This window comes from Gekko japonicus, unplaced genomic scaffold, assembly GCF_001447785.1.
Source record: "Gekko japonicus isolate JY-2015 unplaced genomic scaffold, Gekko_japonicus_V1.1 scaffold8, whole genome shotgun sequence".
NCBI lineage: Eukaryota > Metazoa > Chordata > Lepidosauria > Squamata > Gekkonidae > Gekko > Gekko japonicus.
In genome coordinates this window covers 1,467,088-1,494,099 of record NW_015167057.1, presented here as the reverse complement: position 1 = coordinate 1,494,099, position 27,012 = coordinate 1,467,088, and the positions used below count along the sequence as shown (strand labels likewise).

At 48.5% G+C, this 27,012-nt stretch overlaps 1 protein-coding gene across 1 annotated transcript; it reads right to left on the bottom strand.

Annotated features, from left to right (window-relative positions):
- Nucleotides 1-1,679: 1,679 nt before the first annotated feature.
- NAGLU (N-acetylglucosaminidase, alpha) lies at nucleotides 1,680-27,012 on the bottom strand. The gene is made up of 6 exons (XM_015412423.1): nucleotides 26,600-27,012; nucleotides 17,100-17,247; nucleotides 14,744-14,890; nucleotides 11,639-11,724; nucleotides 9,650-9,906; nucleotides 1,680-4,808 (listed from the first exon to the last, which is right to left on the bottom strand). The coding sequence occupies exons 1-6, from the start codon at nucleotides 27,010-27,012 to the stop codon at nucleotides 3,592-3,594; spliced, it is 2,268 nt and encodes a 755-aa protein (XP_015267909.1). The 3' UTR covers nucleotides 1,680-3,591.

Sequence of the window (27,012 nt, the reverse complement as noted above, 5' to 3'; positions counted from 1 at the left end):
TGGCCGACTGATTTGCACTTGCAACAAGATATTATTACAGTTTTTGTTTTTTCCCAGTCTTTGTATACTGCAAGCCCTGATGGTTCTAACACAACCTGAGAGGACATGAATAATTGGAATGAACAATGCGCCCCTGGAGGAAACAGCAGCTTGGGGGCGGGGGGACAGTTAGCATCGCCTCCCCATGGAGCTCCCCGCCCTCCCTAAACTCCGCCTTCGCCCAGCACCGCCTTCCAAACCTCCTGGAACTTCCCGCACCAGAGCTGACAACTCTAGAACCTTCTCTGATGGTGGTCTTCTGTCAAACCATAGTTGCCAAGCAGCACTGTGAAGTAAGAAGAGTGAGGAGAAACAGCCTGTGAGGTTATTAGAAGAAGAGGAAGAAGAGATTGGATTTATACTCCGCCCTTCACTACCTGAAGGAGTCTCAGAGCGGCTTACAAACTCCTTTCCCTTCCCCTCCCCACAACAGACACCCTGTGAGGTGGGTGGGGCTGAGAGAGCTCTGACAGAAACTGCTCTTTTTCAAGAACAGCTCTTATCAGAGCTACGGCTTGCCCAAGGCCATCCAGCCAGGTGCAAATGGAGGAGTGGGGAATCAAACCCGGTTCTCCCAGTTTAGAGTCCACGCACTTAACTACTACACCAAACTGGCTCTGTAGTGTTCTACCAACCATAAGCAAGTTGCAGGAACAGCCATCTCAGAGGAGAGGTCTAAACCCAGGGCTGTAGGTGGTTGTGGGCTGGTGATATATGATGCCTGGAGGCAACAGAAGACAGCGAAGGGACCTCCCATCACGCTCCTCATTCACTGCCAGGAAGGCAGATCCCAGTGCTCCCTCTAAGCTGAGTTAGTGTGAGCGAGCTCACAGTTCTTTAGCCTCCAGCTCACAGAGTTTAGTCTTTGCTCAGGAAGGGATGGCTCCAGAGCCAACTAATTTAGGCAGCAGCCAAATCGCTCGTACAAACAACTTTAATGCCAGCAGCTCGCGAAGTAGAATTTTTGCTCACAAGACTCCGCAGCTTAGAGGGGAGCATTCCCATCTATATACTGCTGCACTTCAAAATAGTTTAAATACTCAAAAGGGAGAAGTGGAGACGAAGAAATTCCCTTTGGAGTGTGTGTTTGTGTGGGAAGCGGGGATCTTTTCCCTCCCTGCCCCAGAATACTTCGAATTAAGATGCGTAGATCACGGGCTTTAAAAGGATTTTATTCTACCTAAAATCCAGAGCCAAAGTTCATAAACAGACAATGGGGTTGAATTGAGGTTTGTTTGTTTGTTTGTTTTTACACAGGAAGGTACATAGCGGAGGCCCGGGTTCAAATTCTCCACTCGGCCATGAAGTTCATTGGGTGATGATGGGCTTAGTTGCCGCCTTCCTTTTCTTGGCCTCTCCTACTTCGCGGGGTTGTTGCACGATTAAAACTGGGAAGGGAGAACCACGCATACCACCCGTGCCCCTTGAAGGCTGTATCAAAGCAACACACTGCCCCCCCCACCAAGCGAGTGGGGACCACCGGTTCAGATCCAGAGCATTTTAATCTGAAAGATTAAGTCCCCCTGAATAAAGATGATACTGAATGCAGGGGGGGGGATTAAATCACCCATGCAATATTTTTTTAAAAAAATCAGATCTAGTTTTGCAAGAGAGCCGTACGGCAAGCTGAGGGTTTGCACAACAGCGGCAGCTGCCCCCAGATTTATGCAATGCTGTAAAAGCTTCGTACATTTAGACCCATTTGCTCCCTAGAAACATTTACAATCTGACCCCTGCCACATGGATCCCCGTCAGGGAAAAAAGGCTTTTCAGTGGCTACTGCAATCTGGCCGGGGTTTCTCCTCTGGGTAGATGAAAATTGGCACTCTTCGGTGCTACCGTCTGCTCCGACGACATTCTACGGGCACTTAAAACCACTGGTCTTGCCATCACAGAGGATAAGCGTGTTCCATGTGCACGTCAGAGTAGTGCAGAAACTGGCCTTCATCACAGGGTTCAACACCTTGAGAATTTTGGCTTTGATTTAAAAAAAACACACACCAAGTTACTAGCCCTTAAAGTTGTAAAGAAGTTCCAGTGTTTCGTTGTGTTTCCCAAGGGAGCCGTGGGGTGCTGAGGCCTCATTCCGCAGGCTTTGGTGCCACACGTAGCTCACTCCCTGTCCTTGTTACAAGATGAATTATACAAAATCAACACATATATGCAAGTCTGCCTCTCCACGGGACCACGTGTTGTGTTCGCCTTTTGCTAACACTCAAGAGTACGCAGAGCCCTTGTTATTGCTCCTTTCTGCCACAAGAGGGCAGTTTCCCCATCAAATATTAAACTGGAAATAAGACAGTTTTGCAAACGACACTAATATACAGACGCAAATGCACCCCCTTAGTTACTCTGGAGCAATAAGGCACTGGAAAAAAGGGAAGGGAAACTCTTCCCCATGCAGCAAAAATATTAGCAGCATTATGGGAATGCCTGACAAGATTACCGGCTAATAAGACGGAAGGGATACAGTTCTGGAAGCCGGCCTCTCCCCTAGCTGAAGCCACTGCAAGCGGGATACTTTGGCTGTAGCCTTCCTTACTTTCAGAGACTCTTTTTTCCTCCTTTGTCGCCTGCCTCCAAATCCGAAATTCCTCATTCTTACAGAAGAAGGAAGCAACACCCGGTACTACACAAACGGCCTAAACCCTCCCTCTGCGCTCTGTTGCCAAGTGTCAGCTGGTTCACTTTGGTGAAACACCGGTTCTACTCCAAAGGGTCTGTCGACCTCCTCCCTCCCCAACCCAAACAGCTCTTGCTCGCTCGGGAAGGCTACCTTGGCAAAAGGGGAGTCCCCACGCAAACAGCTCAGCTCCCTCCTCACGTGCGTGCGTGTGTGTGGGGGGGGGTCAAGCCAATAACCCCTACAATCACTAGAGCTCTGCAATCAGCGGGTTAACTTCCCTCGCTTGCCAAGGCACGGGGAGGAAGGGTGTCTAGCGGCTTGGTCTCACGCCCCTTAAAGGCCCTCTAAGCCCCACTTGCTCGCTTGCAGAAACCGTCTGGCACAATAGGCTCTGCAAGTACTTTCTGCAGCATAAGAGCGCCGGTTTGGGAGGCACCGTGGTCTGAATGGCACAGAGGAAGCCATGGGGAGGAAGGAAAGCTGGCGGTGGCGCTTGGATGGTCTCCGGCAGACAGCTTGTTCAGAAGGCCTTCCACCGCTTTTCCGTTCCAATTAAGGCAAAGGAGAGCCCGCTTCTGGCTCAATGTGAGCCGGAATCCTAGAACGATGAGGACAAAAAGGACCCTGAGTATGTGCCAAGTTCCTGACAATGGTTATCACACACACCGGCTTTTACAAATCAGGAACCAGACAGAAAGTGTTTCCAGGTCAAAGGGCACAAATTTCCAGGCCCAGTTTAGCCCCACAGCTCTCTCTCTGCCAATCAGCAACTGCCTTCCTGGCCGGAGTTCCAGTTCCATTTGGAACAGGCATTCAGAACAGTTACCCGAGCGACGTAGCATCGGGTCGGGCTCGGAGCTCGAGCACAAAACAAGTTTTGGACTTATGGTCCAAACAGCGGAACAGTTTCTCTCCATAAGAAGTCTTCACACAGCACCCGTATGTCCACGCTTCAAGGCAGCAGGGTAATACTTCAGAAATATCTTCTGGGCTATCGCCAGGGTGTTACCGATGGGCCGGACTGGGTACCGTTTCCCATTGTAGATGAAGCCCCTCTCCACCTGGAAAACGGCTTGGTTGAATTGGTTCTGGTGGAAGGGTGTGCCAGCGTCGAGGCACTCCACCAGGGTGGAAACAAAGAGAGTCCAACGCACCCCATAATAGTCCAACACCAGCCCTCCTAGCTGCTTGTTGGCGTAGTCCAAGATGTTGCCGAGAGGTCCCCAGAGCGTCAATTGGTTGCGCGCGTTGAGGTCATACAGCTCCGCCTCTTTGTCGCTGGTGGCCGTCAAACGGGCGGATTCCAGCCAGCGCCCCAACAAAAACCGCTTGTCGCTGGCCAGGAGGCTGTCTAGTTCTGGGAGGAGGTCGTAGACCAGCACGCCGCCGGCAGTGAGCAGGCGAGACAGCACATGGCCCTGGAACGCCTGCTTGATCTCCCAGTAATAGTCGCTCACCAGCTGCTGCATGGCCTGGCGAGCCACGTCCACCAAGTCATAGCGGAAGGTGCTACTGGCGTACAACTCTCCGGTAGCACTCTGCAACAGCCGCCAGGCTTCATAGACAGCGCTCTGGTTGTACCACAGCTCCGTGTTCATCCGCAAGGACGGGCGGCGCACGAGCGGGCTGTGGTTGTGGTTGACGCAAACCCCCGAGCAGTTGTAGACGCTCCGGAGCAGCAACTGCCAGGCGGCTGTCGCCTGTGCGTCCCTGGCGCCGTAGCGCTGCGCGGCGTAATCAGCCACCCACTGCTGAAGGTCCACCGGCTCCTTGCGCCAGCCCAGGTCCGTCATGAGCTCGTACATCACGTCGTTCTGCTCGATGCCTTCGGGGGTCAGGCCGACGCCCACCATGGTGGAGTTGGGGAACCGCCTGGCCGCAAAGGGGCCCTGGTTGACGCTCTCCACCGTGCCGAAAAGACCGTGGTTCCCACCGAAGTTGTGAAGCATGCACCAGATAAAAGGCTGCCCGTAGAAGGAGTCTGTCCAAGGATAGACGGGCTTGGATTCGGCAAAAAGGTCCAACACCACCATCCGGCCAAGAGGCACGCCCCGCAGGAGCGCTCGGACTTGGGCCGGCTGCCAGAAGTCAGGCTGGTGCTGGAAGAGCCAGCCTTGCATCAGCCACACAGCTCCAGGGTCAGCTGCAGGGAGAGACAACAGAGGAGAGAGAGAAAATGCTTACGAATCTGTAATGCAATTTAAAGAAGAGAAGATTTATACCCCACCCTTCGCTTGGAGTCTCAGGGCGGCTTACAATCTCCTTCCCTTCCTCTCCCCATAACAGACACCCTGTGAAGGAGGTGGGGCTGAGAGAGCTCTGAGAGAACTGCTCTTGAGAGAACAGCTCCGAGAGAACTTGTGATTGACCCACGGTCACACCAGCAGCTGCACATGGAGCAGTAGGGAATCAAACTCAGTTCTCCCAGATTAGAGTCCACGGTCTTAACCACTACACCAAACTGGCTCCAGTACTGTTTCGTGGGAGGACACAGTCCCCAGCTTATAACAACCAAACAGTCTTGGCTTGGCTTCCTGTTGCAAGGAAGTCTGGGAAATGTAGTTTCTTGGCCCCAAATTCTCCCCTAGAGACTCATCAGTTCCAGAACTGCAATTCTAAGGACTCCCTGCAAATAAAAATGTGTGAGCAGTACTTTGAGGAGACAGTATAGTAGAGTAGGTGGATTTGGACTCGGGACATCTGGGTCCAAGCCCCGCCCCACAAGAAACTCAGTGGCTGGTCTGTTTCTCAGCCTAACCTGCTTCACCAAGTTGCTGAGAGGCTAAAACAGGATAACGTAGCATATATATACCTACCACAGGATAACATAGCATATATATGCCTATGAGAGTCAGTATGGTGTAGTGGTTAAGTGCGCAGACTCTAATCCGGGAGAACCGGGTTTGATTCTCCACTCCTCCACTTGCACCTGGCTGGATGACCTTGGGCAAGCTGTAGTTCTGATAAGAGCTGTTCTTGAAAAAGAGCAGTTTCTGCCAGAGCTCTCTCAGCCCTGCCGACCTCACAGGGTGTCTGTTGTGGGGAAGGGAGGGGAAAGGAAAGGAGTTTGTAATCCGCTCTGAGACTCCCTTGGGTAGTGAAGGGCGGGGTATAAATCCAATCTGCTCTTCTTCTTCTACCTGTGGGAAGCAACTGATCTGACTTCCCCCCTTCCTGCCTGTTCTCTGCCCAGAGGGGGAAAAACTTTTAAAACTCAGAGTGAAGGTTTTGCTCATTTCAAACCTCCAAAGGAAAAAAATGCATTTCTTCACGTTACCCTATATACCTGGAAGGAAAGACGGGATACAGTGTAGTCATTCTTACAAATAATACTTTCTAATTAAGTACAGCTGGCTTCTTGCTTTAAGCACCGAAGGAAGCCAAAGGCAGGGCCAGGCCACCCATACCACCATTATGGTCAGGAATGCAGGGGCTTCCATTGTTCTGTGGTTACGCAAGAAAAAAGTGGAATGTAAGCTGAGTGCAAAATCCAGCAACCTGACAATCTCTGCAATGACAAACAAGCAATTTTCCAGGTTGGTGCCTGATGAAATCTTGGGGAAAGTACCAAGGGAACACATGCAAAAAACTGCAATGCTATATAGACAAATACAAGCAAGGGGACGTGTAAGGGCTCAGGGGAGAGGAATCTTATTGAGCCAGCTTGGTGTAGTGATTAAAAGCGGCGGACTGTAATCTGGAGAACCGGGTTTGATTCCCCACTCCTCCACATGCAGCCAGCTGGGTGACCTTGGGCCAGTCACAGGTCTCTCTCAGAACTCTCTCAGCCCCACCTGTCTCGCAGTGTGTCTGCGGTGGGGTGAGGAAGGGAAGGCGATTGTCAGCCACTCTGAGACTCCTTTGAGTAGTGAAGAGCATTGAAAACAGATCAGCCAATATCATAATGCCCCTATATAAATCAATGGTGCGACCTCATTTGGAATACTGTGTGCAGTTCTGGTCACCACACCTTAAAAAGGACATTATAGCTTCAGAAAAAGTGCAGAAAGGGGCAACTCAAATGATAAAAGGGTTGGAACACTTTCCCTAAGAGGAAAGGTTAAAGCGCTTGGGGCTCTTTAGCTTGGAGAAACGACGACTGAGGGGAGACATGATTGAGGTTTATAAGATTATGCATGGAATAGAGCAGGTAGAGAAAGAAGTACTTTTCTCCCTTTCTCACAATACAAGAACTCGTGGGCACTCAATGAAATTGCTGAGCGGTCGGGTTAGAACGGATAAAAGGAAGTCCTTCTTCACCCAAAGAGTGATTAACACATGGAATTCACTGCCACAGGAGGTGGTGGCGGCGGCTACAAGCATGGACGGCTTCAAAAGGGAATTAGATAAGCATATGGAGCAGAGGTCCATCAGTGGCTATTAGCCACAAGGTAAGTGATGCTCTGTCTTCTTGGTGCTTGGGGGGGTCAACAGTGGGAGGGCTTCTAATTTCCTGGCCCCACTGGTGGACCTCCTGATGGCACCTGGTATTTCTGGCCACTGTGTGACACAGAGTGTTGGACTGGATGGGCCTTTGGCCTGATCCAACATTGGGGTATAAAACCAGAGTGGGGTATAAAACCAGCTCTTCTTCTTCCCCCTCCTCTCTCCACTATCTCCAATTTACCTCCTTCCCTCCCACTCACAGCCTCTGCAGCTTCTCCCCTTTCTTTGCTTCCTTCCCTCCCTCCCTGAAGATCCGTTGCCCCCTCTTTGGTCCATTTCCCTTTCCTCGCTCTTACTGTTGCGGGTTCAGTCTTCCCACCCTCCTCCTCATCTTTTCTGCCTCTCCCTCCCTTTTAAAGTTTAGCTGTGGCGGCCATTTTGGATTCCCTTGGCCAGCCATCGCTAGCCTTTTTGAGCCTGTGGGCAGCTCTGGAAGTCTGATGAAGCCTGGCGGGTGTCCTGTCTAGCGTGAGCTGCAGCTGAGGCAAACGCTTTCCAGGTGTGAGTCAACGCACAGCCACTGAAGAGAGCTTAAATCGTCTTTATTTAACTTCACATGCATTCAGTAGATCATTTACTCACAATCGAGCTGATAGCTGGATAGAGCATTACATCTTTCTGATCTAGGTCAATCCTATGGCCGTGGTGAGAAAAGAGATGGGCTTCCCCTCTCCTTGCAGTAAGGGTTGATGGACAAAGAAACGGAAAAGAACAATAAAACTCCTATCTTTGCGCCTCTGAGCTCAGGAAATTACTCTTAATGAGCCAGTCAGAGGGAAGCTTCTGGGACCCCTAACTGTGGACTCCAATTCCCAGGTGCAACTACTCTTAAAGGTACATTAACGCTGGCTGGGGGTAGCACAGCGGGCGCAGCCACAAAATGGCTGCCACATTAGGTGGAGCTAGCCAGGAAATGGCTGCTGTGGCTAACCTTCAGTCACACATTACGTGCCAACAAACATGACTGACTGACAGTCACACAGGGAAGATCCTTGTGCTGTGGTGGCAAGCTGCAGCCAAAGCAAGGTTTTTAAAAATCTGCACAGCCAATCACATTTTGCCTTGCAGCCCTGACCTGCATAGCCCCGGCAAGCACGATCTCGTCAGGTCTAGGAAGCTACGCAGGGTCGCCTCTGGCCAGTACTCGGAAGGAAGACCTCCTTGGAATACCAGAGGCAGGAGGCAGGGGCAGGCTTTATTCAGCCACCTCTCTGAATATCCTCTAGGCCCCGAGTAAGGGACAGTCACCAGAGGTCACCATGACCTCCAGGTGCACACACACTCACATGCACTCACACACACACACACACACATGCACATATTTTTAAAAATACAAAAATACAAAAAAAATACCAGGAAGGGTGTCAGCGGATGCTGTGGTGCCCATGGTCACCATGTTGGGGGACTCCTGAGCAAGGCATCCACAGTTGCCTAGGCAACCAAAAGCGGCTGCTGAGATCTCAAGAGGGAATCTTGTGAAATCTAAGCAGTTTAAAAACCAGTTTCGTTCTTTTGCCTCCTTCTATTTTTAAAATTTTGATATTGGTCTGCCCCTGGCCCCATTGTATAGATTTTTATCCACATTCTGAGACCAGATTCAGAATTAGATACATAGATAAAATCATGGACTTCCATTGATCTTAGCAGGTGAGGGTTCAGTGCTCAATAATCCTTCTGACCCTTATATTATACAGAACAAAATATATGCTAACCTGCTTCATTTACATAATGTAGGTACTGTCAGCAAGCTGCCATTGTGTTCTGTGTTACCTGTACGGCTGTACAGTTCATTCCCCCCCCCCTGCCTGCTAGCTTGTATTTTACTCTGCTGTAACGCTGAAGCCAAACATCTGGAGGACGTGGTGTAGGAGGTGAGCTTGAATGCTAGCTTGTTGCTTTTAGAGCCTGGGAACTGCACCTGTGTTATGTCTGGAGATAGTAGTGTTCCCAGGGATTGAGCGCGCAACCGTTTCCTTTACCCGCCAGAGGGAAAGTGATCCATTGGTTCGGTACCTGGTTCAAATCCCTTTATTATATTTGCCCTGGCTGTTTGTACCCATTCCTAACAAAGGACTTGTTTGAGTATCTTTCCAAAGCTTTGAAATAAATTTTGCTTTTCTGAAACGTGGATTTATTCTCGATGCTTGGGGATCCAACAGGTACACTGTGGGATTTAATTTACCTTGGTGATGTAGAATTATAACAAAAAACTGAACACGTGCTAAAACCCAAAACTCTTTTTGTAGCAGGAACTCCTTTGCATGTAGCCAGTCCTCCAAGAGCTTACAGTAGCCCCTGTAAGAGGAGCTCTGTAAACTCTTGGAGGATTGGCTACATTAGGGGTGTGTCGCCTAATATGCAAAGGAGTTCGTGCTACAAAAAGAGCCCTGCTAAAACCCACAAACTGAAACCCTGTATAAGGAGGCACCTTTTGCCTGCGCTCACCCTCCCCATCTACACATCTACCTAGATTGCCCGAAAGGGTACAGGCAAGACAGAAAGGAAAAAGAGGAAGGACGAAAACCTGTTACATCATACCTCCGGCCATCGACTGGAAAACAGCCGCGCTGACCTTGGACAGGTAGGAGGGTTCCGATGAGAGTGGGCGCATCTCGTTGAAAGTGTCAGCGCTGTAGACGTGGTCGGTTCCAAACTCCTTGATCAGTTCTTTTAGGAAAAGGGTCCCGATGACCTGGAACATGGGATCTTCAGGCGACAGGAGGTAGGTGCACGAGCAGGCACAGTCAAAGTGGCTCCAGCTTCCCAGACGTGTCGCATTGAGCCGGGGGAAAACCCTGCAGTGTGCAAATGAAATTTGTAAAGAAACTCTAGCGCTAATGTCTATCTTACAAGTACTCCTTCCATAGGACCTAGGCTGCGGTCAGACGTGCCATTTGGTGCGGTCGAGAAGCGCTCCTATTCCATCTGTTGGCATTTGGCATGGAGTTGCTCAATCACACATCCCAGTATAATCTGTTTCGCTGCAGGCGCAGCCCGTTACTGCGCAATCAGACGGCACGTTGGGGCGAGTGTTTTTTTTGTTTTGGTCTTTTTGTGTGCATGTGCATAAACGAGGAATCAAACCCACTCATGAAGAGTTCTCCATGGAGTTCTCCATGGACTGATTATGCGGCTATGCGCATATCACTAAGCGGGGGGGGGGAATGGCCCCAAGTCCTGATCTGAAACAGACCCATGGGAGCCACTATTCGCCCACTGGGGGAATTTACAAGTACTGATGGCTAGACGCAGGTTTCCCCAATGAGGCAAATAGCCTCTCCCTCGGACCACTTCAATTTTGGAAAACAGAGCAAAGGATGAAGGCTAAATCCCCTACTCCTCGTGTCCCGTGGCCCTCAATTAGGCCCAATTGCACTTGGGGATTGTGTTCCTAGCACGGCACTCCAGGCATACTCAAAGTCCTTGTGGTGGCCACATGTGCACCATGGGGACTTTTGATCGTGTGAATTGGCCCATAATTTGCAAAACACAGCAGGAACCATAATGTGCCCTTGTGGCCCTCAGTACAAACGGAAAATGATGCACCACCTGTAGTCATATTTGCTGCATTCCATGTGATTCTCCCTGGGGTGGCTCCAGCCACCTCTTTCACTCTGTCTCACCTTACTAGAACTCTTGTCCCATGTGGCTTTTGAACCTGCAGGTCCCCTGATTCTCAGCCTAGCTGTGGCCAAAGGGGATGCTTCCTTCCTTTTTCACAGCAGAAAATCTGCTTGGATCCATAAGAACATAAGAGAAGCCATGTTGGATCAGGCCAATGGCCCATCCAGTCCAACACTGTGTGTCACACAGTGGCCAGAAATACCAGGTGCCATCAGGAGGTCTACCAGCGGGGCTAGCAATCCAGAAGCCCTCCCACTGTTGCCCTCCAAGCACCAGGAATACAGAGCATCACCGTCCCACATATAGTGTTCCATCCATACCTTGTGGCTAATAGCCACTGATGGACCTCTGCCGCCCTGAGCCCTGCCCGTGGGGAAAGGAGCAGGATATAAGTTGAATAAATGAATAATAAATATGTTCATCCAATCCCCTCTTGAAGCTGTAGTCATCAGTACTTCCCTAGTTCCACCACCATAGGCTGTAAAACACAGCCAGATCTCTGGCCAGCTTCTCACCATTCCCCAGAGTGCTTAACACTTTTCTAGGAGCACAGCAAGGACTCAAAACAGCCTCTCCTATGCGCCAACCATACCCTTCCCAGCAGCCTCAGTTAATGCCCTGACCTGGATAGCCCAGGCAAGCCCAATCTTGTCAGATCTTGGAAGTGAAGCAGGGCCGACCCTGGCTAGTATAGCACCTGGATGGAAGACCTCCAAGGAATACCAGGGCTGGGAGGCAGAGGCAGGCTACTCAAGCCACTTCTCTGAATGTCCTCCATGCCCCAGTAGGAGTCACCAGAGGTCGCCCTGACTTCCAGGCACGGGCATGCACACACACACAAAATAAACACACACACGCACACAAAAGACCACCATCCACAGTTAAAACACGGGCAAGACTTGCCTTAAAATGCCATGGGGGATGTGTCCAGAGAAGGCGGGCAGCACCGTCAACATTCCCAGGGAACGCATTCTCTCCAGGATCCTATACTGGGAATGCAAAGAGAACAGGCTGGGGCAGTGCAAAGAGGTCCTGGGGGGGGGGGGGTATCTGTATTGTGCCTCCCCTTAGTAGCAGACCACAAAAGGCATGTCCTCCCCGACTTAGTAGTTGCCTATTGAGCACATTTCATCTTCACTCTCCGGGCAAGGCGCTCTGAATGATACATGGCTCTCCCTTCCTCACAATAACCCTGTGGATTAGGCTGTGAGAGAGTGTCTACCCCAAGGTCACCGAACAAGTTTCCATGGCAGAGCGAGGAACTGAACCCAGGCCTCCTGGGACCTAGTCCAACACTCTAATCACTACACCAAACAGAACAAAGTCTGAGTCCAGTGGTACCTTTAAGATCAACAAAGTTTAATTCTGGGTCTAAGCTTTCTTGGGCACGCACACTTCTTCAGATACCACACAGATACTCCAGCACTGAATAATTTCAGTTTGTTTATCCTGCCTTGTCCCCCTCATGGGGCCAGAAAGTGGCTTACAAAAATACAATTAAAAATAAGAAACGGGGGAAGCTGACGGGGGGAGCTAGGAGCTGCACCACTTGGACATCAGCCTGGGTTCATTCAAAACTATCAGCTGTCCGTGCTATTTTGCTGGGGAAAAGAGCCTCGCCCCACTTTGCTTCAGAACCTCTTGCCGATCGGTGAGGTTACAGTGCTCAGACACATCCGAAAGGGTCCTGTCGTTCTCGGAGCAATACTGTCTGCCCATCGACTGATTTTTATTAACGTGAATTGCCCTGAGAACTGTTACAGTTGAAAAGCAGGACATTAATATTATTTGCAGATACGTAAACCAAGAAACTAAGAGTGCGGGAGGGGGCAGGAAAAGGCAGGAGGTTGAAAACAGCAGCACCACCTCTTAGTTTACCTAGTCAGTTTGTGACTGAGACTAGATTTGTACTAGGAAGTCATACTCTGGGCCACAGCAGGCATGGTGTCGGCAGCACTGTTCCCTCTAAGCTGAGTTAGTGTGAGCTAGCTCACCGTTTTTTAGCCTCCAGCTCACACATTCTTGTCCTAGCTCAGGAAGGATGGCTCCAGAGCAAACGAATTTATGCAGCAGCCGAATCGCTCGCTCACAACTTTAATGCCAGTTGCTCACAGAGTCAAATTTTTTCTCACAAGACTACACAGCTTAGAGGAAGCATTGGTCGGCAGCCATGTTTTGTCTTTCTGCATGACTGCTTTGTTCATCTGTGTACAAAGCAGAGGGTGAGGAAGGTGCTGGGTAGAATCTTGACATCCAAAACGACACAGGGGTGTGAGTGAAGGGAGCAGGACTCTCACTGTTCTCCAGCCTCGACTGAATCACCTCAGGAACTTTTCAGCCAGTCCAGCTCATTTTCGGTGCTGGGAAAAGGATGGGAGACAAGTGCCTGAGGGAACGTTATACAGAGCGCCCAGGTCTGCTTTTTTGTGTATGCCTTGTCATGGCTGGTTATAGAATGACACCTTAGAACATCCATGATGCCCTGACTACTGTGGTTTTGGAGGACTTAAAAGTTTCCATTGTATGTGACAGCCTTGCTCAGCATTCCTGAAAAATACAGACTGTGGAGATTTTGGAGGTCACCCTCTCCTGTCTGAAGGAGACAATCTTATCTGCTGACACTGTTTATACCAGTAGAGTCACAACATCCTAGCACGTTGTTGTGGTGAAGCTTTGTGGAAAGTTTTCATGAGCTTTTAGCTTAAAAGTGGGGGAAGAATCAACTAGCAGGACAGAGCCTGAAATGATGCCAAAGAGTCTGCTGTACTTTTTATTCATACATCCTTAAAAACTGCCACTTATTTTTATAGATACACTAGGAAAAAGGCCCGTTGTGGAAATAAATACAACGATCTCTAGAAAGAGGCTCTGGGCAGGTGCCCTGGCCTTGGACACTCAGTGTCAATTTGCTGTTTTGACCTCAACAGGGTATAATGACACTGAGTCCATCATTTTCTCCAGAGGAACTGATCTCTGCTACCTAAAGAACAGTTGTAATTTTGAGGGATCTCCAGCCCTCACCTGGAGATTGGCAATGATGGTTCTCCAGAAGGGAATGGTTGGTTTGGAGGGTGGAGTCTATGGCTTTGTACCCGTCTGAGGTCCCACGCCTCCTGAAACCTCACCCTCTCCAGGCTCCATCCCTCACATCTCCAGGAATTTCCCACCTGGAGTTGGCAACTCTATCTCCTTCCCAGCCAAGCATCAACCTACCTTTATTTCCCCCTCACTCTTCAGCTTTCCACCCCCCACACACCTGCAGCCTCTCCCATGCTCTGAAGCCCTGACTGCTACGTCACATTGGCTGTCATACGGGGGCCACCTCAGCAGCATATAAGGATACAGAGCCCACCATTTTCTCCAGGGGAACTGATCTCTACCATCTGGAAAGCAGTTGTAATTCTGAGTGATCTCCAGCCCTCACTTGGAGATTGGACACATTTTACCTCAGAACAGCAAACTGATTAGAATGTTGGAGGTAAGACTCAAGCAATGCAGCCAGTGGATAGGGACAGATTCTGAGTGACACACCAGAGCGCCAACCAATTCCGGAGTGTGTGGAATGTTCTAGAGAAGTGCCACCACCATTCGACTTTTATATATAAGGGAGATATGCTTTTACAATAAAAAAACCACAAAAAGGGCTCAACGCTTTGGATCCTCTCTCGATTCTGTAGGAGAATAATACTATTTAAATTCTAGCAAATGAGCTAACTGGATAGTGTGATGGCTTCCTAAATCCTGGCCTGATAGCCTCCACCAAAAGGGATGTCAGGCTCAACACAATGTCTACTTTACAGGTTAGCACAAAGATGGCTGCCGCTACGAATGTATCTATTTTGGAGCTTGGCCAGCCTGCGAGACCAGTTCTTACCAAAGTTGGCTGAGGCAGCAGTGCGTGTTTATATGACTACCAACTGAGGTAAACGGAAGGAGAGTTTGTGAGGTACTGGGAGGAAAAGCTGCTCCAACATGTCACAGCTTTAGCTCACAGCCAAGGCTAGCTACCTGCAAATAGAGCTGCTTCAGGTGCCAGGAGAGAGGCAGCGGCCCTGCCCAGGTATGCAGGTTCCCCATGCGGTTCCAAGCGAGGAAGGCCGGGCCTGTGAAATACTCATTGATCTCCGACTGGTTCAGTCCCAAAGACAAATACACCTGGAGGGAGACAGAGGGCAATTTATTTATTTAGATATTTATACCCAGCGGGGACCCAAAGCAGTTTACAATATCCTTCTGTCAGAACCCACAGCTAACAACGAAGTACACGCATTCAGGAACGGTTATACTTTTATTGCAAAGCTATAGATGCAGTAACACAGGCACTGTTAGGAATGGCCACAGCCACTAGAACATAATAGGATATAGGGTATTCGTATGCACCCCCCATGGCATGGGCCAATTAGGTACCCTCCCGCACGCGGGACAAGTTAGAAACCGTTAGCTGGCTAAAGCTGGGAATTAGGAGTCTCTCACGGTACACAGGAGACTTCCAGACAACACAACCTCCTCCTGCACATCTGTAGAGATAAGCGTTTCAGCAAAGGCATAACAGCAGGGATAGGAATGCAATAGCACTTAACAAGACACAGAATGAACTCCCCAACCCCCATGGCAGCATAGCTGACACCTTCTCCCCTTCGTCAATTTACACCTACAACCCTGTGAGGCATGTTAGGCTGACCAAGTTACCTGCCCAAGGTCACCCAAGCAAACTTCTACGACTGAGTAGGGATACAAACCTGGGACTTCCAGATCTTGAGGGCCAAACTACACATTAGTGTTTTAAATAATTTGGTTTGGGTTCCACATATTTCCACCTGGGCATGTGGGAACAGCAAAAATCTGGAAGTAACTCCCACTTTCCAGGGGTTTTTTGGTGCAGGAAAAACAGCGGGGTGGGAGACAGCCAGGAGCCCCCCCCCCCCCCCCGCATTATGGTGTCCTGAGCACTTTTGTGCTTTTTCTTTTAAGAAGCCATTTCTTTTAAGAAGCCACACACAGCTGTGGGTGTTGGCAGAATAACTAACACAGCAAGGGTGCACAACCTGATTAAAGATAAAGGCTTATTCCTATACTAGATAGGAAAGAGGAGAGACAGAGATAGGTTCCTAACTACATCTCGAGCTGAGACAGAGGGAAAGACTGAGTGAAGGACTTCCAAGAAGAAGGGGGAAATTGCCCTAAGAGTAGCAACTTGGAGACAGACAAGGAAGGACACTCAACAGAAGAGAGAAAGTGCTATCCTCACTATCCTAATTGTCTTCTTGCTGTCCCCTGGATGGTCTTCTTCTCTTCTTTACACACCAGACATTGCCTTTTCCAACACTGGGGGATCTGAGTTGGGAACCTGAACCCAACACTCTTTAAAAACACTAATGTGTACTTTGGCCCTAAGTCTTGTCATTCTAGTCACCACACCACACTGAATAAGAAAGACCTCAGCATATACACCCTAAATAGCCAAAGCTGACAGTTGGTTACAAAACTCCCAACCACATCAACCCTCATTGCAGAGAGGGGGTGGCAACAGCGGGGCGGGAGGACTCTCTCTGCAGGGGGACACTCTATGCAGGAAATTTAGCAACAAATGTAATGAGAAGCAGACTAAAGCATTTTGGAGGTTAGAAATAAGGTTTGGACCTGAAGCAGTTCATCAAGGCTACAGTTTCATTGTACAGCTTATTGGTTTACCAAGACATGTTGTGAGCCACCCTGAGCCCACTTGCAGGGTACAGTGGGATAAAAATCAAATCAAATAATAAAAAAATAAAAAATAAACCTCTTGAGAAGCTCAGTTTTCTTTTATTCTAAACAGGCTTTGGACCTTATATGGATGAAAACCCTTACTGCTGACTTGGGACAGCCGGTGGTCAAAACGCCAAATGCACAAAAAGGGGGAGAAAAAAACTTCCACCCAGAAAACCCAGGTAACCCAGAAGGCTGACAACAGGCCTAATGGAAGGACGATCTTGGTCCCTGGCGTTAGCTGTTGGACCCACTGGGTCCTAGCATCACCTCCATCCCAGGAGAACATCAGCAAAGGAGAATCAGATCCGGATACCAACGCCTGTCCATAGTTCATTTTTCAGTTCTAGCACTATCCAACTGAAACCACACTCCTGCCCATCTTTCTTCTCCCTTCCCTCGTGCGCTTTGTCATTACAGTCCTGAAACCCGAGGACCCCGCCCGCACCTTATCCTCAGTTACTGTGCCCGCCTTCAGCTTTGTGTACTGAATTTTAATTTCTGTGAGCTGCTTTGGGATTGTTGTTTAAATCTGCAAAGCGGAGGGTTTTTTAAAAAATACATAAAATAAAACAAAAACAACAAATGAATCAAACAAAACACAAATTGGATACTCCACCCGCTGCCAGATTGCTTCCTGGCCGGTGAATGCTAGAGCCATGTTGATGCCGTGGAGGGCCATCCAATCGATCTCTTGTTCCCACCGTTCCCAGCTCCACCAGACGTAGGAGTAGCTCTGAGTGCAAACATTTTGGTAGAAGCGGAACCTGGGAAAGAAAGGATAATATAGTTACCAAAGGCTTTGGATCTGCCTTCCTAGGCAGCTGGTGTCTTTAGTCACTTGCTTGAGCCATCTAAAGCAGTTCGCCGCCCGTACACTTTTCCTAAGATACATCTGCTCATCTTTTTCAGATGGCCAGGTCTGAAAAAGTGAATGGGGAAACCTTTCCATGCTGCAGGGCATTGAACTCTTTTGGTCTCATCCAGCTTCATCGTTCTGATTTTTAAGTGTTCTGCTTTTATCCCATGGAACTCTGGGAGGTGTAGTTCCTGAAGGCAACTAATTAATCCATCGGATAATGCCGGACCCTTTTGCAGAACCACTGTTCCCAAAGCCAAAGGAATAGCATGCTCCCGTGTGGGTGGCAAAGGTGAGCTTAAAACAGAAAGGGCAACGGACTACCTGGTGTAGCTTTGCACATTAAACAAAGCTGTTGTTGTATTTGAACTGTGAAAGGCTGCATCAATTACTACTTTTATACAGAGCAGAGGTGTCAAACTCATTTGTTACGAGGGCCGTATCTGACATAAAAGTTACTTTGCCAGGCCTGCCCATGTCTGCCATAAAATGAAATGCCAGGTACCGGAGATATAAACTTTATAAATGACACAGGTAAACCCAATTAATAATATTATTTTTTACTCAAAATGCAAACAAAAGCAAATGATTCCTAGGAATGAAAGCAATTGATTTACGGGGGAATCCACAAAAGCCCCGATAAATGTATTTAATCTTATGGAAAACTAGTTTTTTTTTAAGGGATACAACACCCATACCCAAGCAATTTCATTTCTTGACAGCTCTGATCACACTTCACTGTGTGTGACTGCACACCCACTCCCCCCCAGCAGCCTCCTGCCTTCCCTCCCTCACACCAGTTGCTCATGGGCTAGATAAAAGCCCTAGACGGGCCGGTTTCAGCCCCTGGGCCATATGTTTGACACCCCTGAAACAGATTAAAATGTGGAATTTGCTGCCACAGGATTTAGTGATGGCCACAGGAACAGCCATCTTTAAACGGCAATTAGATAGATTCGTCCAGAGGAACTGGTTGGTCCCCGTGTTTATTTCGTGATGATCACAGGAACAGCCATCTTTAAAAGGCGATTAGATTCATCCAGAGGAACTGGTTGGCCACTGTGTTTATTTTGCGAATGGCCACAGGAACAGCCATCTTTAAACGGCAATTAGATAGATTCGTCCAGAGGAACTGGTTGGTCCCCGTGTTTATTTCGTGATGATCACAGGAACAGCCATCTTTAAAAGGCGATTAGATTCATCCAGAGGAACTGGTTGGCCACTGTGTTTATTTTGCGAATGGCCACAGGAACAGCCATCTTTAAACGGCAATTAGATAGATTCGTCCAGAGGAACTGGTTGGCCACAGGATGTGGGATTAGATGGACTATTGCTCTGATCCAGCAGGGCTCTTCTTATGTTCTTAATGCAATGCCACAATTCACAAGGCTGCACAAGTAGTGCCTTTGCACAGTCAAGGGCAGCTATATCATTTTTATCATTTTTAGGGAGTGTTGTCCTACATTTAGGGTTTTCTTCCTGTTTGAGTTAATAACAGTCTCTCACTGGGTTGTCTTCAGGACAAAAGGTAGAATGTTGCAAGCCATTGGGGGGGGGGGGAAATGAGGCCACTGTGTTTATTTCATGATGGCCACAGGAACAGCCATCTTTAAACAGCGATTAGATAGATTCTTCCAGAGGAACTGGTTGCCCACTGTGTTTATTTCGTGATGGCCACAGGAACAGCCATCTTTAAATGGCGATTAGATAGATTCGTCCAGAGGAACTGGTTGGCCACAGGATGTGGGATTAGATGGACTATTGCTCTGATCCAGCAGGGCTCTTCTTATGTTCTTAATGCAATGCCACAATTCACAAGGCTGCACAAGTAGTGCCTTTGCACAGTCAAGGGCAGCTATATCATTTTTATCATTTTTAGGGAGTGTTGTCCTACATTTAGGGTTTTCTTCCTGTTTGAGTTAATAACAGTCTCTCACTGGGTTGTCTTCAGGACAAAAGGTAGAATGTTGCAAGCCATTGGGGGGGGGGAAATGAGGCATAAATGATGTAAATAAAATAAAATAGAAATAAAGAGTTTGTTCTTTGCTGCCTTAGGAAGCAGGCAAAGCCCCCTGGGTGATGGCTCTTCTAGAATTCCCCGGCTCTCCGTGGGAACCCAGGGCTGACACACCAGCAGCGTCTCCTGTTTTCATGTGGAATGGAGAACCAAGGTCACACGAGGCTCTCCATAAACCCTGCCAGCATCAATGTTCCTTACAAGCCAGGGGATGGCTTCTCTAACGAGCCCCCCTCGTCCCCCCCCTTCAAAAACGTCAGGGCCAACTGAGCTGACCTTGGAAAGAACAAGACCAGCAGATTGACGTGACTGCCAACACGCAGAAAGCACAACGGCACAGACTGGATGTGGCTGTCCCGATGTTCACTTGCACCGCAGGGAAGGCTAGATGCGGCGGAACAAGGGAGAAGGAAGTGAAAGAGCCACTCCCCACCCCCAAACTGCTTGGAAACCCTCCATGACCCCGATTCCCACCAAAGAGTCTCAATTTGAGGTCACTTACCGCTGAGAATGTGCCAGCTTTGTACTGAACTTCCTAAAAATAGGGAGATGCTCAGTATTTTTTGCCTACTCTAGTTAACTTTGAATATCAATATCCTGTTAGTTTTTTTGTTGTTTTTTTCCACATAATGCTAGGGGCTATACAAAAGACACCATTCCTTTTTGGACAGAGTTACCACCCACATTTGAGTAGGCGTCTCCCAATTCTGCATCAAGATTAGCTTTGGACAAGAGCCTTGAAACTTTCTATGTAGTCCGGAGAATGTAATGGCTATGCCGCTGTGTTTGCATTGGCCCAACAGAAACCGGAAAAAGTATTTCTAGGCCAGGAGTCTGCAACGCGGCAAGTGTTTTCGGGAAGTGGGTGGGGCCAAGTAGGGCTTTTGCCCAGCAAGGCTTCTGATCGACTGCTGGAGATTTGATTGGCTGTGCAGATTTTTTGAAATTTTGCTTTGACAGCACCTGCCACCACAACACAGGGATCTGCACTATGTTACTGATGTCAAGCTGCGGCAACCATTTTGTGGCTGGCTCCGCCTCCCGTGGCAGCCATTTTGTTGTTGCACCCACCAGAATTCCAAATGAGCCTGCAGGCTCAAAAAGGTCGGTGACCCCTTTTCTAGGCTAACATTAACTTATAATACAATCAGGTACCAACCCACAAATGGTCTGCATGGGATTTATGACTATTATTACCCACTTTCTAGATGAGGGAAGTAAGACTGAGGGAACTCACTTTCCCCAACGACTACACTGGGATATTAATAATTATTGTATTTTAAAAGCAGCATCAATATCTATAGGTCTTTACATGAGCAGAACCATGTCCCATGTACATTTTTATCCCACCTTTCCTCCAAGGAGCTTAGTGGCATTGTTCTGTGCTTCTCCATTTTATCCTCACAACAACCCTGTGAGGTAGGTTAGGCTGAGATGGGGACTGGCCCAAGGTCACCCAGCAAGCTTCCACAGCAGAGAGGAGCTTTGAACTCAGTTTTTCCATATTCCAGACTGACACTATAACTGCTACACCAAGCTGAGTCCCAAATCTAGCTTTAACACCAAGAGGGTAATGGCTAAGAGACTGAACCGATGCCAGAAGGCAATATCAGAGGAATGCCCAGTTATTGTCCCTCTGCAGTAATTGGTTGGCCACTGTGCCAGGCAGGATGTTGGAGGAGGAGGAGAGTTGGATTTATACCCTGCCCGTCACTTGGAGTCTCAGAGTGGCTTACAATCTCCTTCCTTTCCCCTCCCTACAACAGACACCTTGTGAGGAAAGTGGTATTGAGAGAGCTCTGAGAGAACTGTTCTTGAAAGAACAGGTCTGAGAGAACTGTGACTGACCCAAGGTCACCCAGTTCTCCAGATTAGAGTCCGCCGCTCTACATCAAACTGGCTCTCTGGACTGGATGGAACACTGGTCTGATCCAGCAGGGCTCTCTTTCTGTTCTTATCCAGGAGGCCACCTGGTCAAATTTCATTTCGGCCATGAACTCAACAGAGGGCTTTAGCCTCCGTGCCTGTTGATGGGATTTCTGGGGGCACCTGGCCAGACACTGAAAAAGGAGGATGTGGTACTCGACAGGCCATCAGCTTGATCCAGGAGCACTCTTTGCATGCTCTAAAAGGGGTTGGTATAAGGCTAACACACACACCCCCATGCACTACATGTATTCTAGAAGGATATGCTAAAATACAGTGGCTGGGGTTTAAACCTACTTGGAAGGGCTGCCTGGAACTCAGAACCAGCCTTTTAATCTCCAAGCCCTTCCCAGCCACTCTTGATTTTTGAAGTAACAATACTGGTGCACAGGGAAGGAAAACAGAGTGTATTTTTTAAAATATATATATTTATTTGTTAGCAAGCGACAGTGGCAAGATGAACTTTGGCACCTTATTGCTGGATTTAGGAGAATTTACTTACATATCACAAAACTCTGCAAAAGCTTTCCAGAGCTGATTTTGTCGTGTTTTGGTTAGTCCTAATTTTTTTTAAACCCAAAAACTATTGTACAGCTTCTTCATAGATAGAGACTTTAGGCCTTTCACAGAAACCCAACAAAGGTCCCTGCCACATGGCAGGAAAAACGACGGGCGAAGTGCGGCTAATCTGAGCCGCACCAAAGTTGAGACACCGTGGCGGGATCCCATGGATCCCCTGAGCCGCGGCGCCGTCGCTCCCCAGCATGATCAGATGCCGGGGAGAAAGTGACGGTGGGAAGGGGAGGCTAGCGAACTGCGCATGCTCATACATGCGCAGTTCGGCCAGGAGCAGGGGATGCCCCAGCGCAAGGACGCACCGGCGATCCCACGGCCGCACTTGCCGCGGCCCTTCAGGATGAACCACCCAGGTAGGTGGTTCTTTTTTGGTGTGGGATTTTGGGCGGGAGGGACGGATCAGGGACGGCCGGGCAACGCTTCCCAGATGTTGCCGTGGGATCGCGCCCATTTGCCGCGCATCCTGTTCCGTACCTCTCCCGGCCCATTTCCTCGCGTGTGACCGGGGCCCACAACTGCTTTCTGTACATGAGCACCTCATAGATTTCCATCTTATCACAGAGTTGTTGAAATGCTCAGTCCATTCAAACTTACTTTGTGTTCTGGACATGCTCAGAGGTGCTCTTTGTACTCCCCACATGCCCAAGCCGAGACCTGATGTGCCATCTGTTCAGCAAGTTAATACAGGCAACAATAATGTATCTTCAGGATAAAGCCACCACATATGTTCATAATCTGCATCAACAATATCACAATACAAAAACAAGGATGTTGTATGAACATACAAAAAAGTTGGTATGTTTATTATGAATGGATTGAGTGCTACTAAAACAGAATATGCAAGGTTATGGAAAAGATTCTAAACCAAAAGGAATATATAGAACTATTACAACAACCGGTGTTAAAGAGCTAGAAGAGAAGAACAAGAAAGGAAGAACAAGAGGTCTGTTTCAGAAGATCCATGAAATCAAGGGGGAATTTAAAGCATAGTTAGGCATGCTGGAAGATCAGCCTGGAAATACATTAATTGAACAGGACAAAATAAAGAAAAGATGGGAACAACACAGTGAAGAACTATGCAGAAGAGATGAGAAGATGACAGATTCCTTCAAAGAAGAAACTTTTGCAGAACCACCTTATTATTTATTTATTATTATTATTTATTAAATTAAATGTATCAAACGCCCTCCCCAGTAAAACCAGGTTCAGGGTGGTGTACAATAAAGTCGTATAAAAGATCAATACAACAAGTTAAAATTTACATAAAGAAATAAAAACATAAAAATAATCTGATTAACTGCTTACAGATGGTGCTAAAATCCAAGCCATGCTGCTATCTCGTCAGAAATGGGCGGGGGCAGGGGTCGTTTCGTAGAAAAAGAGCTAGGGGAACTCATTAGCATAACTCATTAGCATATGCCACACCCCCTGACATCACCGGAAGTGTGTCATAAGGCCACACCCCCTGACATTACCAGAAGTGTGTCATAAGGCCACACACCCCGCCCCCAACGGTCCCGGCCGCCGCCACCAGCCTTGCAGCTCCACTGCCGAGTCCCATGAGGGGCCCGGCGGTGGACCTGCAAGGCCGGCAGGAGTGAAAGGAAGCCCTGCAAAGGCCCTCCCTGGCCCCAGGCAGGCAGGGGTGGGGAGAGGCAGGGAGGAAGCAACTTATCCTCCCTCTTCTCCTGCCTCCTCCTGGCTGAATGAGGGCCGGAAGCGGGGCGGCCGGAAGCAGGGGGCGGGGCTTCGTCATGTGCCCCCCCGTACCTCACCCGGGGGAACTGCGATCCCCTGCGACCCCCCCCGAAATGACCTCTGGGCGGGGGAGAAATGGAAAGTGGAAGTGCCAAGACTGAACCGTCGCTGGCCTCAACCAAATGCCTGGTGGAACATCTCTGCCTTGCTTGCCCTGCAGAACTGTAAAATATCCCACAGGGCGTATATGTTATTCAGCAGAGAGTTCCACCAGGTCGGAGCCAGGGCAGAGAAGGCCCTGGCTCTGGTAGAAGACAGTCGGATGTCTCTCGTGCTGGGGACCACCAATAAGTTCTGGTATACTCTTCTGGGGGTATACCAGGAGAGGCAGTCCTGGAGGTACGTAGGTCCCTGAACGTTAAGAGCCTTAAAAGCCTTTAATTTTAGAAAGTGAAGTGAAAGCTGCACTCAAAGCAATTAGGAGAAAGAAATCACTAGGAAAAGACAGGGTATCAATAATGCTATTTCAGGTCATTAAAAGCAAAGATATGTCAACAAATACAGAAAACAAAACAATGGCCCATAAACTGGAAAACTCAATCTGCATTTCAGTTCTGAAAAAAGGAGACATCAAAGACTACAGCAGCTATCAGACCATTGCATTAATCTCCCACACAAGTAAAGTGATGCTAAGAATCTTACAACAAAGACTGTTACCGTATACGGAATGAGAAATACCAGATATTCAAGATAAATTCAGAAAAGGAAGAGGTACAAGAGATTATATTGCAAATTTATGGTGGTTACTGGAACCTATGAGATAATTTCAGAAAAAAATCAGCTTGTGTTTCATAACTTACAGCAAAGCTTTTGAGTATAAAAGAAGTGGGTGTGTCACAACGTGTGATTGTTTTGATGTGCAAACTCTGGATAAGATGCTACTGTTGGGACAGAATATGGAGAAATGGGTCAGACAAGGATGTATTTTATCTCCCTATCTGTTCAATTTATATGCAGAACATATCATAAGGAAGGCGGAATTAGATTTAGATGAAGGTGGAGTGAAAACTGGTGGAAGGAACAACAACAATCTGAGATATGCAGATGACACCACATGACCGGCAGAAAATAGTGAAAGCTTGAAACGACTACTGATGAAGGTTAAAGCAGAAAGTGCCAAAGCAGTAGTACAGATGAACATCCAGAAGGCAAAGTAATGACTACTGAGGAATTACACGGCTTCAAATATGATGACGAAAAACTTAACAGTGTTCAAGATTTTCTATTCCTTCGCTCCACCATCAATCAAATGAGAGACTGCAACCAAGAAATCAGGAGACTGAGAACGGGAAGATAAGAGAAGGAGAAATTGGATTTATACCCCGCCCTTCACTTGGAGCCTCAGAGTGGCTTACAATCTCCTTCCCTTCCTCTCCCCATAAGAGACACCCTGTGAGGTAGGCAGGGCTGAGAGAGCACTGAGAGAACTGCTCTTGAGAGAATAGTTCTGAGAGAACTGGGACTGACCCAAGGTCACCCAGCTGGCTGCATGTAGAGCAGTGGGGAAATCAAACCCAGCTCCCCAGATTAGAGTCCACCGCTCTTAACCAGTGCAAACTGGCTCCATGAAGGGCATCCATGAAGGATGTAGAAAAGAACCTTAAGCGTACAGAAGAAGTCTCACTGGCAACCAAGTTCCAAGATAACCCATACTATAGTATTCCCCATTAGTATGCATGAGTGTGAAAGCTGGACAATGAACAATGCTAACTGGAAGAAAGCTGATTCATTAGAAAAGTTCCGTTGGAGGAGAGTTTTGCGGATACCGTGGACCGCCAACAAGACAAATGGGTTCCACATCTCCCTAGAAGCTAAAATGACCAAACTGAGGTCACATTATGAGAAGTCTGAAGGCAGCAAGAAAAGAGGAAGACTCAACATGAGATGGATTGACTCAGTCAAGGAAGCCACAAGGGCCCTTTGTTCGCAAGGCATGAGCAAGGCTGTTAACTCTGGGCACTCTGCACAAGCACTGAATGCGTGGATTATGACACGTGATTATTATGACAACACTTAGCAGGACTGTAGACATGACTGCCACTAGGGCAACAAAGGCGGCCCTGATTCAGAGTCAGGGGCTTGAGACAGGAGAGTGGCTGGAACTAACAGGAAATACAGCCCTGGCAGAACAACAGCAGGCTGTAGGATTTCAAGGTAGAAACTGCCCTGGAGACAGCTCAGGGTAACAGACGGCAGAAGAAATGAATCCACAGAGGACACATCAGCTCCATTTGGATTATAAAGGACCATCCAAAATCAATTTTCTGATAGCAGCCAGCCAGTCAGTCATGTGCTGTGGGGGAACAAAATAGCCATGTCTACTTCCTGGTCATGTTCCCTAGCAGCTGCATGGCCAAATATGTACTTTTCCTGATTGTGGAAGGCACATTTCCGGGTTTTATGGCCTGGAGCCAATTGACAACTTCTGTCTTAAAAGTACAATTATTCCTCCTGAACAAAGTTTGAGTCCAGTGGCACCTTTAAGACCAATGAAGTTTTATTCTAGGTATAAGCTTTCGTGTGGATGCACACTTCTTCAGATACTCGAATATGAATCAGTGTCTGAGGACATTGATTCATAGGTATCTGAAGAAGTGTGCATACGCATAAAACCTTATACCTAGAATAAAACTCTGTTGGTCTTAAAAGGTGCCACTGGACTCAAACTTTGTTCCGCTGCTTCAGACCAACACAACTACACAACTGAACTGATTCTCAGGGTTGCTCTAAGGCTAATTCCCCACACGTTGGATAATGCACCTTCAATGTGCTTTAGCAATCTTTTGCAGTTGGGATTTTCCTGTGCAAAACAGGAAAATCTGCTTGCTAAAGTGCACTGAAAGTGCGTTGTCCAATGTGTGTGAAATTAAGTCAGCAGCGACTTGAGGGCACTTAACACACACACACACACACACACACGCAAAAAAAAAATAAAATAAGAGCCACAACAACAAAAATCCCTTCTCCTCTGACCCCGAATCACCTGTTGGGGCTGGTGACAATTATTTCGGAGGCTACCGGGGGCAGCCTCTCTGGGAGTCGGAGCTGCCTGCCGGACCACGAGACGTGGCAGCCGCAAAAGTCCTTTAAATAGCGATAGATCCCCGAGGCGGCGGCCACTCCGCTGGAGCCGGCGACGTCGACCAATCCCGGAGTCCTGGAGCTCAGCCGGTACGTGTCGAGACCTCCGGGCCCGGCTAAGGAGTGGTTCACCGACACCGTGAAGCCGGAGGCGGCTCGCGGGCCCACCAGCCGCTCCAGCAGCTCCCGCACCGCCCCTGCTTGCCTCGCCTCCGCAGCCTCAGGCCGCAAACTGGCAATCGACTCCCACCGCGGGGCGCAGGAAGCCCCAGCCGTCGCGGCCGCCAAGAGAACCACCAGCCCGGGCAGCGCCAT

Coding starts and splice junctions, on each gene's coding strand:
- NAGLU (XM_015412423.1), bottom strand. CDS start 27,012: ATGGCGCTGCCCGGGCTGGTGGTTCTCTTGGCGGCCGCGACGGCTGGG. Junction 17,248..26,599: donor ATTGTCACCAGCCCCAACAG/GTGATTCGGGGT, acceptor TTTCTTTCCCAG/GTTCCGCTTCTACCAAAATG. Junction 14,891..17,099: donor AGGAAGCAATCTGGCAGCGG/GTGGAGTATCCA, acceptor GTCTCCCTCCAG/GTGTATTTGTCTTTGGGACT.